This window comes from Neoarius graeffei, chromosome 28 (assembly GCF_027579695.1).
Source record: "Neoarius graeffei isolate fNeoGra1 chromosome 28, fNeoGra1.pri, whole genome shotgun sequence".
NCBI classification, from domain to species: Eukaryota; Metazoa; Chordata; class Actinopteri; order Siluriformes; family Ariidae; genus Neoarius; species Neoarius graeffei.
The window spans coordinates 50,200,738-50,215,003 of NC_083596.1; the positions used below are offsets into that span (position 1 = coordinate 50,200,738).

The following is a 14,266-nucleotide window of genomic DNA, read 5'->3' on the forward strand; positions in this document are numbered from 1 at the left end:
TCACTGTGAGTTGCACTTCATTTCCATTACTGTTTTCTGTATGGGTGTTACTGGTTTTCAGGCATTTCATACTCCATCGTTTGCCATAGTTTCTAACGAGAGCAGCATTTGTTGCGAGTGCAGGGAAAGGCCTACCGGCATTCTAGTAACATTTGTTTGGCTCCACTCATATGTAAAACGCATCACACATTTCTAAGCATTGTCTCTGGTCTAGGAAACACACGTACAAACCAGTTATTCCTAACGTCAAGTTTATTTAGTTCTAGCATTTTTATAACACAAAATAGTTTTCAGTAACTCCTCACGCGAACTCCACATACTTCCTGTTTATTGCGAGAAACCAAAGGACTGTACTATTGGCTTGTTATGGAGGGGTTTCGCGGGTGTTTGGTAGAACAGACTATTTTAACGGGGGTGTTTTACTGGTGTTGGGGAAATATGTATTTTACTATGCACTGAAGGGTTTTTGGTTAATGAAAATTATTTTGGATGTTTGTATATTTTGTGTTTTTGTTTCTTTAAATTGTTATTTTGTATTTAGGATGTCATTATTTAGTTGATTGATTGATTAATTTTGCAATTTGGGCTCAGCTGTGGGCGGGGCTGCGGGTATGTAAGCTCTGCAGTAGCTCCAGAGCCTCAGTTGTGGTTGGAACGTCTTGTTTGAAGGTACTGTGGTTTGGCTGACGAGTAGCTTTGTTCAGGGTCTTTTTGATTTAGTCTGGCAAACTTGAAGCCTCTTTATTTTTGTGTTTTCTTATTTTGTTTGTATAGTTTTCTTTTTGGCAATTTGAACCTTTGGTTGGCACACTGTAAATATTTGCACTATTTTAAGAAAAGTTTTGAAATAGAAAAAATAAAAAATATATTTTTGGAGGAAGAAGTTTTCCGGCTCTCTGTCTGCTCCACTGCTGTCCATCCTTGCAACAGTACATCTTTAATTTTAAAAAAATTGCTGCACAAGTTTTAATTTTCTTTCTGTTTTCTGAAGTCAACAGAGGGTCAAAAATATACATACAGCACACCTAATATTTGGGTAAAATGTCTCTTTGCAAGATTCACCTTGACCAAACATTTTTGTTTATCATGAACAAGCTTCTGGCAGAATTCTGGTTGGATATTTCATGACTCTTCATGGTAGAATTGGTAGAGTTCAATTAAATTTTTTTTTTTCCTTTCTTAGCATGGACTCGACTTATAAGCACGGTCCATACATTTTCAATAGGGTTGAAGTCAGGACTTGTTTTAAGCTTCATGTTAGCCTGCTTTATCCTCCACAACCAGCTCTGACGTGTGTTTGGGTTCACTGTCCTGTTGCAAGTCCCAAGTCATGTTCCAGTTTCTGATGGTTTATGCTGAAGAAGTCTGAGGTAGTCCTCCTTCATTATTCCATCCACTTTGTGCAATGAACCAGTTCCACTGGCAGCAAAACAGCTCCAGAGCATGATGATCCTACCACCACCACCAGCTGGTACAGTGTCCCTCTGTACATGGTGGTCATTGTGGCCAAACAACTCAATCTTTGTCTCATCTGACCATACAGCTTTCCTCCAGGAGACTTTTTCTTTGTCTGTGTGGTCAGCTTCAAACTTTAGTTAACCTTGATGTCGTCAATTTTGGACCAGGGGGTTATCTCTTGGATAGCAGCCTCTTAGTCCATGGTGATCTGAACTGTAGACAGTGATCCATCAGCTTCCAGTTCATGGCCGGGCTGTGCCATGGTGGTTCCCAGGTTGTTCCTGACCATCCAAACCAATTTCCTTTCTGCCGAGGGTGACAGTTTGGGTTTTCTTGAAGCAAAGCGGCTTGGCAAAGTGACTACGCCTCACAATAACTTGGATACAATTGTTTGAACTGATCTTGGAATTTGCAGTTGTTTAGAAATAGCTCCAAGAGACATTCCGGAGTTGTGTATATCTGTGATCCTCTTTCTCAGATCTGCACTGAGCTCCTTGGACTTTCCCATTTTACTGTGTGTTGGTCAATCCAATAAGTGCTGTAAACAAACCCTTTTTCTGAAGGCACAGAGAAGCTACCAGCTGTAGTCAATCATGATCACTAACAGGAAGTTAAGAGACCTCAGCCTTGGCAAGATAAGAGACATTTTGGAAGTTTCAGCACCTCTGAATTAATAATGTAAGTTTATGTAAATTTTTGACCCTGTATGTATAATTTTGACCATGTTGATTTTGGAAAACCCAAAGAAGATTAAAGCCGCAGCGGCCTTGATGGGCCCTCGCATGTGTGGTTCTGCAACCCAGGACATCCGGCCACCCAACAAAACAGTCACGTGTCATATATTCATCAAATGTTCAAAGGTGATGTGCATGTTGCAAATGCCATGACTGCTTGATGGATGAGAGATAGACAGACAAAGACGTGTGTGTGTGTGTGTGTGTGTGTGTGTGTGTGTGTGTGTGTGTTTCTGTGGTGTGAAAATGTACATTTATATATGTACAAAACTATACATGTCTCCTCATCTCTATCTCATGCTGTAATCTTAAGTCATCTTGGCTTTCCTGAGTCGTGTGTGTGTGCATGCAGAGTTTTCATATGTCTGCAACAAAATGCACAATGATGGCAGGTCACTAATATATAGATTTAGGCACTGCCTAAAAGCGGAGCTCCCATCTGTTTCTGGGTTGTAGAATTTTCTTACATCCCAGCCAGTCTCTTTTGTTTTATTTCTTTACTGGGTAGCACTGGCCACTCGGTGGTGTGTATGACTGGTAATTACTAGCACTGGCCACTCGGCGGTGTGTATGACTGGTAATTACTAGCACTGGCCACTAGGCGGTGTGTATGACTGGTAATTACTAACACTGGCCACTCGGTGGTGTGTATGACTGGTAATTACCAGCACTGGCCACTCGGTGGTGTGTATGACTGGTAATTACTAGCACTGGCCACTCGGTGGTGTGTATGACTGGTAATTACTAGCACTGGCCACTCGGCGGTGTGTATGACTGGTAATTACTAGCACTGGCCACTCGGCGGTGTGTATGACTGGTAATTACTAACACTGGCCACTAGGCGGTGTGTATGACTGGTAATTACCAGCACTGGCCACTCGGCGGTGTGTATGACTGGTAATTACTAGCACTGGCCACTAGGCGGTGTGTATGACTGGTAATTACCAGCACTGGCCACTCGGCGGTGTGTATGACTGGTAATTACTAGCACTGGCCACTAGGCGGTGTGTATGACTGGTAATTACTAGCACTGGCCACTAGGCGGTGTGTATGACTGGTAATTACTAACACTGGCCACTCGGTGGTGTGTATGACTGGTAATTACCAGCACTGGCCACTCGGTGGTGTGTATGACTGGTAATTACTAGCACTGGCCACTAGGCGGTGTGTATGACTGGTAATTACTAGCACTGGCCACTCGGCGGTGTGTATGACTGGTAATTACTAACACTGGCCACTAGGCGGTGTGTATGACTGGTAATTACCAGCACTGGCCACTCGGCGGTGTGTATGACTGGTAATTACTAGCACTGGCCACTAGGCGGTGTGTATGACTGGTAATTACTAGCACTGGCCACTAGGCGGTGTGTATGACTGGTAATTACTAACACTGGCCACTAGGCGGTGTGTATGACTGGTAATTACTAGCACTGGCCACTAGGCGGTGTGTATGACTGGTAATTACTAACACTGGCCACTAGGCGGTGTGTATGACTGGTGGCGCGCACACACAGACAAACCACAAAAAATCGACTCGATGGGTTTACCATTTTTTCTTAGGTATGGTGCTCTGCTGGAGCTCCGCTATTAGTGTGTGTGTGTGTGTGTCAGAGAGAGAAAGTGTGTGTGTGAGAGTGTGCTCATAGATGTTGCGTGTGCATGTGAGTGCATACTTGAGTGTGTGTATGCATAAATATGCATATGACTGAGTGTGCACAGAATTGTATGTTATATCATCAGACTCATGATATCCAATATTTTGTAATGTTTCAGATCAATCCATCAATGAATTGAACATTTTTCCCCATTTCCTGCTTGGCCAGATGGTGGCGCTGTGCTAGGCATCTGAATTACACATGTGAATATCATCACAATCATAATACGCAATATTTTGTAAAGTGTCAGATCAATCAGTTAAGGCATTGCCAATTTTTGGCACATTTCCTGCTTGGCCAGGTGGTGGCATTATAACAGGCAGGCCCATTGGGCATCAGGTTATCATAATAATCATAATATCTATTGAAGTAAGAAGTGTCCGACCATACAGTCAATGCACGGTGGCTTTGACGCGTTTCCTGTTTATGTGGCAAGATATTAAAATCATAAGGCCATTTCAACATATTACAAGATATCAAAAATCCCTTCGCAATTTAATATCGGCGACATCTTGGCATCACGTGTAACAAATTTCACATGAATCTCATGAACCGTCCAGGAGGAGCATGTTAAAATTCATGTGTCAAAACACACACATTCAAAACCCTATTCTTTCCTTGGCCAGGTGGTGGCGCTATACCGGACAGGCCCATAATGGCTAAAGAGCATCAGAATCATATTACAAGATATCAAGTTCAACATTCAGCAATATCTTGGCATATGTGTTATAATATTTCAACATATTACAACATATCAAAAATCCCTTAATTCAACTTCAGCAATATCTTGGCATCATGTTTGCCAAGTTTGACATGAATCTGATGAACCGTCTAAAGCCCTGTTCGCACGGGATAAGTATTACCTGTGGACCTCTGGTAATTCGGAATAATTACAGAGAATGTCTGAGTTCTTAGTCCCGTGCGAATGCGCCATGTCCGTAATTTGCCAAGTAATAATTCCGCCGCAAATTACCTACTGTGTTTCGGCAAAACACAGACGTCCAGTGGTAATACAAGTCCCGTGTGAATGCGCATGTCTGTGTTTGTAATTATTAAACGCGCGTCTCTTGTACTTTTCTGGAGTGAATAATGGAGGATACAGGCGAAATTTTGATAAACAGCATTTCAGGGGCAAGTGGTAGTAGGCCTATCCCGTATTTGAACCAGATAAGCAGAAACAGCTCCAAGAAGAACTCCAAGAAGAAAGCACGAAGAATCTTCAACTGGATGGTTTGTGTGATGGATCCAGTCACAATGTCTGTAAATTCAGTGAATTACAGACTTTTGCTTATCCCGTCCGAATGCGCCACACAATAACACAGAGGTGCGGGGGTAATTGTGAATTACCAGAGGTCCATAGGTAATACTTATCCCGTGCGAATAGGGCATAGGAGTACGTTAGAAATGACCATGTGTAATTTCACTCCAAATGGCCTTATGACATCATTCCAAAGTTCTACCCATTCATTTCAATGGGAAATGGAAAAAGGGGCGCTATGAAGTCCCTGGGCCACGCCCGGGGCCAAAAGTCTGTGGCTGAGTAGCGGTGACAATGACCGATGTGTGTATCAAATTTCATGAGTTTTTGTGCATGGGAAATGCCTCAAATAAGGCCAAACGCGGCAGAATAATAATAATAATAATAATAATCCTTCGAAAAACAGTAGGGTCTTCACACTGTTCGGTGCTTGGGCCCTAATTAAAACTTGTGCACCAAATTCTAGTGGTTTTTTTTGTTGTTGTTGTTGTTGTTTTATTTAAAGATGTATGCTGTACATTCTGTCACAGAAAAAGAACAGTTCAAAGAAATTACCGAAAGCCCAAATATTGCCATGACCTTCATATGCAAGATGACAGTCATGTCACTGTATGTAAACTTCTGACCAGAACTGTATATCGGAGTGATATTTAAGATCCTATTCCCACCCACAGATCTACAGCATGACACTGAGTTTGTCTGCGTTCTTCGAGCACCAGATCATCTCCATCATCTCTGATCACAAGGTGGCCATCCAGAACCAGAGACGCTGCCAGCAGAGACTGAGTTACAGCAAGAGACTGCAAAACTCCATGCCAGAGAGGTAACACACACACACACACACACACACACACACGTGCGCACTCCTAAATCGTTTCTGAATCTGGCCATTCACCACTTTATCAGCCACATTTATTGTACTAGATATCATGGCGAGTATAGAAACGTGTAGGAAATTTATTTTACACTGCAAGATAACGATGTAATCTCATTTTTTTTAATTGACATTTAAAAACTAAATCATTGTATTTTGAATATTTTACAAATGCTGGTTCTTATGTGTACAGAGAGATGGGCTTTTGTGAATATAAAGCTCGTATTTAGGCTGTCGAGTTAAAACAAAGCGTCTGTGTGTGTGTGTGTGTGGGTGGGTTTGCAGCTCCAAAGGGAAGCCCAAGTCAGTTAAGAAAATAAGACCTCCTCAGCAGCCCAACAGGACCCGCCCACGACGGCCCTCTGAAGGTGTGTGAGAGAGTGTGAGCGAGCACACCACTGCGCTGTTGTTTCGTGTGTGTGTGTGTGTGTGTGTGTGTGTGTAAAATGTGTGTTTCCCTGTCATGGTCAGATACAAACCTCGTACTTGAAGACAGTCAGCCTTCATCTTCCTCCCTGTCAGCACTGGCATCCTCGTTATCAGCTCAGCTGGCGAGCAACAGAGTCACACGCAGCAGAGCGCTGAGCAGGAGAGCAGGTACACACCCTCTCGGAAATGTATCTGCAGATGAACGAGTCTGTAATGTTGGTTTTACTCACCTCAAACAGAGTGAACGTATCCCATAGCTACGCATCCCGTATACCACGGAAGAAAATCCCAAGGAGGCAGAAAACATCGATTTATCCGAAACTGAAACTATAATTAGCTTAATTATCTCAGTTTTTCTTTTCTCAGTTGTTTCAACTCTAACACGATAAACAGGTTTGTTCACGCGCTCATTCTAGTGTCGTCTTGTTGCTATAGTAACGGCTCATCTGTATGGCGGACGTGCCACGTGTTTTACAACCAGACACACAGATTTAAATAAATGTTGTTTCAGCAGAATAACACACTCCAGACCTCTTCAACACAATATGGGCTGAATCCCAAATAACTCGTCCTTCACTGTGTATGCTCACGGCACAGGGGACAACACGATGGCTTTGGAAGTGCGCTACATGGTCAACAGAGCACCGTTTGAGATTCAGCCACAGAAAACTTCTGATTATCAATTTTTGGACATTTTGATGGCACTTTTTTGTTTTTGTGCAGGGATGTGATTTTTCCGCGAATTCGCGGAATTCCGCTTTTTTCACCTCAAAATTTGAAAAAAAAATTTTTTCCAATTTTTCGCTCAAAAATCCGCATTCGTATCCTATTCGTTCCGACTATCAGTATTTCCATCATTGAGATGAAACGAGGTACGTGATTGGCCCATCGCTCTGTAACAACCAATGAACGCGCTTGTTAGATAGCTGTACGTAAGCTCGCTTCAAACAAAGAGTTGAAAGATGGCAGCCTCCGTGATCGAGCGTAAAGATGCAAATCGAGTTAAAGAAATCAACAGAATAGTGAAAAACAAGTTCTACTGGGAATGGTTGGAGAAAGAGGTTGCTACAGACGTTGGACATAAGACTGTGAGACATTTGTTGAGTGATTTTCGTTCTTTGGGGGGAGGGCAGAGGTCTCTGGCTGTCAAGTTTGGGGATGCTGGGACCTCCCCTGCCCGAGCTACGAGCGTGCAAAGTCGGGCTGGAGCCCGGGATAGAAACGAAACCTTAGCGGAGCGCCGCGGCTCGCCTCGGGACGAATTACGTCCCAAGGCGCGGGGCTAGCGCGCCCTGCCCGCGCTGGTTCTTTGGGGGGAGAGCAGAGGACTCTGACTGTCAAGTTTGGGGATGCTGGGATCTCCCCTGCCCGAGCTACGGGCGTGCAAAGTCGGGCTGGAGCCCGGGATAGAAACGAAACCTAAGTGAGTGAACACAGTAGTTTTGAATATCCTTAAGTGAGTGAACACTGTGGAGTTACGATTATCCATTGGTGAGTGAACACTATAGAGTTATGTATATGAAGTTGACATTGCTAGAGTAGAAACTGCAGAAAAAAAGTGACTGATCTGCTGGAACTGGACATGGATGCTCGCATCTGTTTTCTTTGAGAGTTCCTGAAGACTTGTGGATGAATTCTTATGTTGCATCATGTTTGTTTGAAAAGGCACATTTAGGTATGTTCAACTTCGACAGTAATTGAAAGTATAAATTTTGTTTTTCCTTATACAGTTTTCTATTTATTCTAATGCAGATGATTTAATTTAGAATGACATTTTTAGGTTTCATGTTTTGGGGTTTTGTCAGTTAAGAATCATTGAATTGACTATAGGGGCTCAGAGTTGCATGCTGACCATTAAATTGGCTTGAATTTGTTAATCATGACAAGTTTTTTCTTGTGTGTTTGCTTGCCATTTTAGTACAATTTTTAAGTCAGAAAACCCCAGACCCCCGGCTAAAATTTTCAGATAATTTCACCAGCCCCAAATCACATCCCTGTTTGTGTCTGAAATAGAAAATTGATGCGGGATTTTAAAATATGTGAAAATAAAAAAAGATTTCTCGATCACGAAACCAAAAGCAGGCTTTGCTACTTACTGCTGTCAAATAAGCAAAAACCATGAGATGATAAACATTGAACATGTAAGTTTAATATGGCTTATGTAAACGTGTGTGTGTGTGTGTGTGTGTGTGTGTGTGTGCGCGCGCGTAGACATTCACTGCAATGGGCCGCTGATGAATGGAGGTCGACCGTCACGCAGACTACCAGGACAGGGAGACAGTTCGGACTCCGAAAGCTCAGAATCTTCATCGTCGTCTTCGTCGTCGTCCTCTTCGTCCTCTTCCTCCTCATCTTCGTCATCCTCTTCCTCTGAGAGCGAAGTAAGCGACACCGAAGTGGGCACCTTCACCGAGGGCGGAGATCACGACTACAGCAAAGCGTCCCGTCTCTCTCTGGCACACAAAAGCAAGATGGCCACCTCTAGCTTTGCTGCCAAGGCCAAACGGAAAAGAAAATGGCAAGAAGACAAAACGACCGAGTGCCTCAAACGTATACGGAGGGAACTGATGCGAGTTCAAGTAGCACAGGATGAGGATGAGGAGGAAGATGAGGATGAAGAAAATGAAGAGGGGGATCCCGAGGGTGAAGAAGAAAATGATGATGATGAGGAGGAGGATGAAGAAGGGGAGGTGTCGGAAGAGGAGGAGGAAGAAGAAGAAGAAGAAGGGGAGGTGGAAGAAGAAGAAGGGGAGGTGGAAGAAGAAACGCGTCCACAAACGCAACTTCCTGCCAAGGGTCAAAAGTCGAGTCAGAGGACGGTGAAAACAGGGCGTGTAAACACCCGTAATCAAGGGAGACGGACCGTAGTCTATAACGACGACTCGGAGGATGATGCGCCTGCCGCTGACCCGCTCAATCTGGGCACGTCGCGTTCTGGAAGGATCCGCCGCATGACCGAGCGAGCCAGGGTCAGCCACCTGATGGGCTGGTCACACTGACCTCTGACCTTTTGGACATTTTTAAAGCAACCTCAGACATTCAGACTTCACTACAGCAATACTGCAGGGAATTTTTTGTAGCTGTTAATGTACAGATTTTTTTTTTCTTTCTTTTGTTAATGAGACTTTTGTTTACGACTCTGGAGCTCGTGGTGCTGACTCCGTCTCGCTCTGGTGTCCGACAAACCAAATCAGCCTTACTGTGGGCCAGAGCATCGAGGAGTCTCCCTGTCTCTCTCTCTCACTCTCACACACACACACACACACACGCGCGTCTTCTCTTCAGGCTTCATTTGCCAACGTGGTGCTTTTTAAATCAAGTCACTGTCCTGCACGTAGGATGATGGTGCTGTTCTCTCTCGTTCTCTCTGTCCCCCCCGTATTAATAAATGGTATTAGCCAGCTAGCAAAGGTTTAAATCCCAAACCACATCCTGCTCTACAAAACAGTCACAATAATCACTTTAAATTTCAGTATCATGTTTTGTACACTTGTATTCGGTTTGGGAAGTGACCTGAGATTTTCATTCCCTCAAGCTAGCTGCTTCTTTTTTGTACCAAAAAATGTACTTGTTTCCTTTACAGACTGTTCTCTTGGATCCTCTTGCGCTCTTCCTTCCTTTTCTTTATCCATTTCATTTTTTTTGAAGCAATTTAACAATCAACAGGACTCATGGTGGTAAGATGAATCAAATAACACCACAGTGAACTAACATCCACCTACCGTAGCTACTCTAGTGACCTCATTGATTGTTAGCAGGTTCTCTCTTTTGATTGGTTGAAATCTCTCATTAATTTAAAGTTGGATGGATCAGTGAACTCGTCCACTTGCCTTCCTCTGTTAATTAATGTGAAAAAACCTCAAGGCGATGTCCCAAATCTCATTCCCTCATACAGCGCTATGAGTCAAAATGTTGTATGGTGTGTTGTTTTTTTTTAATTAAGTGTAACGAGGTTAAAATGTCATCGTGAAGCAGTGAGATTTCCAAGATCCAGATGCCATTGGCTGTTAACCTCTGAATTAGCAGTTAATTTGTGAATTTAAATACAAACCACAAAATAACCCACACCTCTTGCTAAGTGAGATTATCTCCCATAAAACCTGCTAAACGGACAAAAAAAAAAAAAGGCGCGTCTTAAACAACATCTCAGTGGTTTAATATCGCACAATTTGGAACACATCCGACAGTTAAGATAAAACAGGCAGGCGGTGTGGAAACAAGATGAGATCAGCACAGTTGAGGAAACGTCCAATCAGCTTCTTGTTACTATGCAGAAAAATGAAGAGGTGCTCTCTGATTGGTCCAAACCTCTGAGAGGAATTTTGATGGTAGTCATGTCCATCTCAACACTTGTACTCAGTTAAATCATGCACTCCCCTTTACTAAATCTGATCTCTGCTTTACCTGTGGTGTAAGGCCTTGTAGCAAAAGGGGTTTTTTGGGTTCCCCCCACACACACACGCCATAGTGCCGAGTCCGCCATTTATATTAATACGGCAGAATGCCATTTGGGACACAGCTGTTTAGTCATGAGTCATTTAGGGGTTTTAACTCAAGTCCTCTTCTTTATTTAATGGTTTCTTTTCTTTTCCTCTTTTCTCTCTCTCTTTCTCTCTCCCCTACCTTCGAATCTGGGGTCTGTCCCAAATGCCAGTCTCGCTAGTATTCTTAGTGGAACATTGACCATTTTCCAACATGTCGTCTTCTATGGTTTTCTTGATGCTTTTTATTTATTGGTCACATGGTGTCGTCTTGGTTGTGTCCCATGATACACTGCAAGTGTGTATTATTTCAGTAAAATTAGCATAAATGTAGCCAATTTAATCAGCGTTGTATAATTAGACATCGTGGTGAGAATGCTATCTTGCTAGCCATTGATTGCAAGCAACATTAGCTTAGCCAGCCTGTTAAACACAGCAGTGCGGGCACATTATTTATTAATTCATTTGCGAACATTTTAGCATTACCTCTTCTCCTCTTTGTAATTCTCATAAGAACTCTGTGTTTCAATACTAGCATTTGGGGGACACCCTGGATAATTTTATTTCCCCAAAAATCTTCCAAGATGCATTAACTCCTTCCAGGTCATGCATGACCTTGACTTCTTGCCCGTATGAGCATCGAGCGCATCGATACACCGACTGTCTGCACACACACTGTTTTTACCATGGAGTATATTTATATTTGTACTATACACTCTCACACTTTGCGATTCATACTTATCAACTGAAACCGATCCGATGATGTTTGCACATGTTACGGCAGCTGATTGGTCACAAAAAGGAGTTTGGGTGGGCGGGCTCTAAATCCTGGCTCCTCATTGGTCGAGAGTCTTCACAGACCAGAGCTGGGAAAAACTCGAAGCATCAGAAGGATGAATGTTTTTGATGGGAGGGTGGGTGTTTTTTGTTTTTTAAATGTATAGAATAACTTTGTTTTATTTAATGTCTGAGAGCAGGAAGTGGTGCCAATCTAAGGACTCTAGATCTGATGGATTGCCACTCTTTTGATTCAGCAGGGAGGGTTTTTTTGTTTTTGTTTTTTAATAAATGGTGTTTCTTTTTGGTGGGCAGGTTCGTTTTTGGGGTCTGTGGGTGTTACAGATTGAGAACTACATGTACACAAGTCATTTGAACTGGATCCTTTTCCTATTTATGATGTAACTTATTTAATCTGAGTCTCTTCGACGTCCCTGTGGTGCACTCACTGCTCCTTGGCGTTGTTTATTGTATTCTTTGGGTTCTCAGTAACCAAAAAAACTTTTCAGATATAATTGCTTTGTTGCTGAGGTTAAGTTTATCAGCCAATCATGTGCTTGACATTTGTTGGGTTTTTTGTTTTTGTTTGTTTGTTTGTTTTTAAGCCTGATGTGCGAAGTTTAGAAATATTTCGTAAAACTAGCCAGCGACATAAATGCAGCACTAGTTAGCTTAGCTAACAACTATAATACCTCTCATATTTTTCAGTAGCTGTCATGGTGATATCATCATGTGCTCAAAGTCGTGACTGGCTGATGAAATTGAATGAGGTCCTCTCCATTATTTCAAAGTTGTTCTCTGTACAAGTGAACAAAAACCAAAAGTTTGGAAATTCATACGAGAGCACTACAGTGAGCAAACGTCCAATCGGGTGGTTGGGCGGGTTTAATCTGACAGAGCGATGCTGTTGGTTGGTACCAGGCTCTCTGTGATTGGTCAAAATTTCTTTCAGTAAACAGCCTTTGGAGAAGATTCTGACTTTGAGGATTCAGTGAAAAGTTCAACCAAAATGCCAATCACACTAACTGATTCTGAATGCAAAAGAAATTACAAGACAATGATACTTTTATTTTTTTAAACGCCATTATTTATACGATGTATCACGATGTTCTTCATGTTATTACAGAATGCAAAATTTCTGAAATACAAAGTGAAAGGATGTACGTCTTTAATTAATTATTAACTTAAATGATAATTTATTCCCACAATAAAATTGAAACCATGCCATGAGATTAAAATGTTAAAGAAATGAAACCTCACTATACAAATATCAGGTCCAGAAAGAACACTGAAAAATATCGAGTGTTTCTGGGATGATGTTTTTCAATCATTGTTTATAATATGGCAAGCATTTAAAATGCATTCCAATGTCAAAGCGGTTTCACCTTGAAAGACTTTGTGGAACGGGATTTGAATGTAGTCGTACTTTCAGACATTTCTGTTAGCTGTTCATATTCACTGTTTTTGTTTTTCCTTTCCCCCTTTTTAAAAAACGTTCATCGACGTCCTGTTCTACATGTTCAGTCCTCCTCAATACTGTGATATTTGATCAATGATGACCACCAGAATTGCAATATTCTTGTCCTGTTTCTGCTCAATATGTCAAATTGTGACCTGTCTCACTCCAGAATCGATCCAAAGACTATTTTTGTTGTTTGTTGTCCGTCCGTCTGTCTCCCCACCCCACCATTTCCCCGATGTGTAACGGGCTGAAGGAATTCAGGGCCAGTTCATGTTGATGATGAAGACCTGGTGTAAGGTGTGTGTGTGTGTGTGTGTGTACGTACGTATGTGTACTTTTTGTACACAGTTTGAGTGTTTTTTTTTTTAAATAAAGAAATAAAACTTTTTTGTCTGTTTCATATCAATTTGGGGGGGGTAAATATTTTTTTACATTAACTGATTAACGCCAAGCAGATCTTTTTAAAATGTTTTCTTAAGCTCCAAGTTTTGATAAACAGGTGTTTATAATTGGGTTTGGAATAATTTATACATTTATTTCAACTTTAAATACGGTAAAATAGGTATACAGTAAATAAATTCCAAAACACAATTCTTGCTGTCAATTTTGTTTAATGTTATGGATGTCTGTAGTGCCTTCCACAATTGTTGGTGCCCCTTGTAAAGATGAGAAAAAGGGGTCGGGGAAAAAAAAACACTTTTTGGAGAAGTTGTTTCATCTCACGCTGAAAAAATGAGTAAAAGCCAACCTTTAATTGAAAAACTTATTCAGAGAAAAACAAATCCCTCATCAAGAAATAATTATTTTCAACAAAAAAACACATCCCACAATTACTGGTACCCCTGGAAGTGATAGTAGGCACAATGTAACTGAAGCATGTTTACGTTTAAAAATTGTGTGTGTGTTTCGGAACTTTCAAGCTCTAATCCATGACTTCTTGATTTAAATACACACACAACTCCAAAATAAACTCCTTTATACTGACATATCTGTACAAGATATATTTGAATGTCCATTTGTTCATATTTGGACCTGTATACTGTGTAAACAATGTCCCTGGGCGCTGACAACTCACTCTCTCCAAGCTTCAAATATTGGGCTCTGAGTACAAATTATGCGAGACAATCTGAGATTGTGA

The 14,266-nt window shown here is 41.8% G+C and overlaps 1 protein-coding gene across 1 annotated transcript in view; it reads left to right on the forward strand.

The window, feature by feature from the left end:
• Window positions 1-13,515, forward strand: part of brwd3 (bromodomain and WD repeat domain containing 3) — a 34,670-nt gene extending 21,155 nt beyond the window's left edge. The window contains exons 37-40 of the mRNA XM_060912839.1: window positions 5,780-5,928; window positions 6,265-6,347; window positions 6,451-6,576; window positions 8,620-13,515. Of these exons, the coding sequence (XP_060768822.1) occupies window positions 5,780-5,928; window positions 6,265-6,347; window positions 6,451-6,576; window positions 8,620-9,407 (1,146 nt within the window). The 3' untranslated portion in view covers window positions 9,408-13,515. The remainder of the gene's footprint in view (window positions 1-5,779; window positions 5,929-6,264; window positions 6,348-6,450; window positions 6,577-8,619) is intronic.
• The last annotated feature ends 751 nt before the right edge of the window (window positions 13,516-14,266 follow it).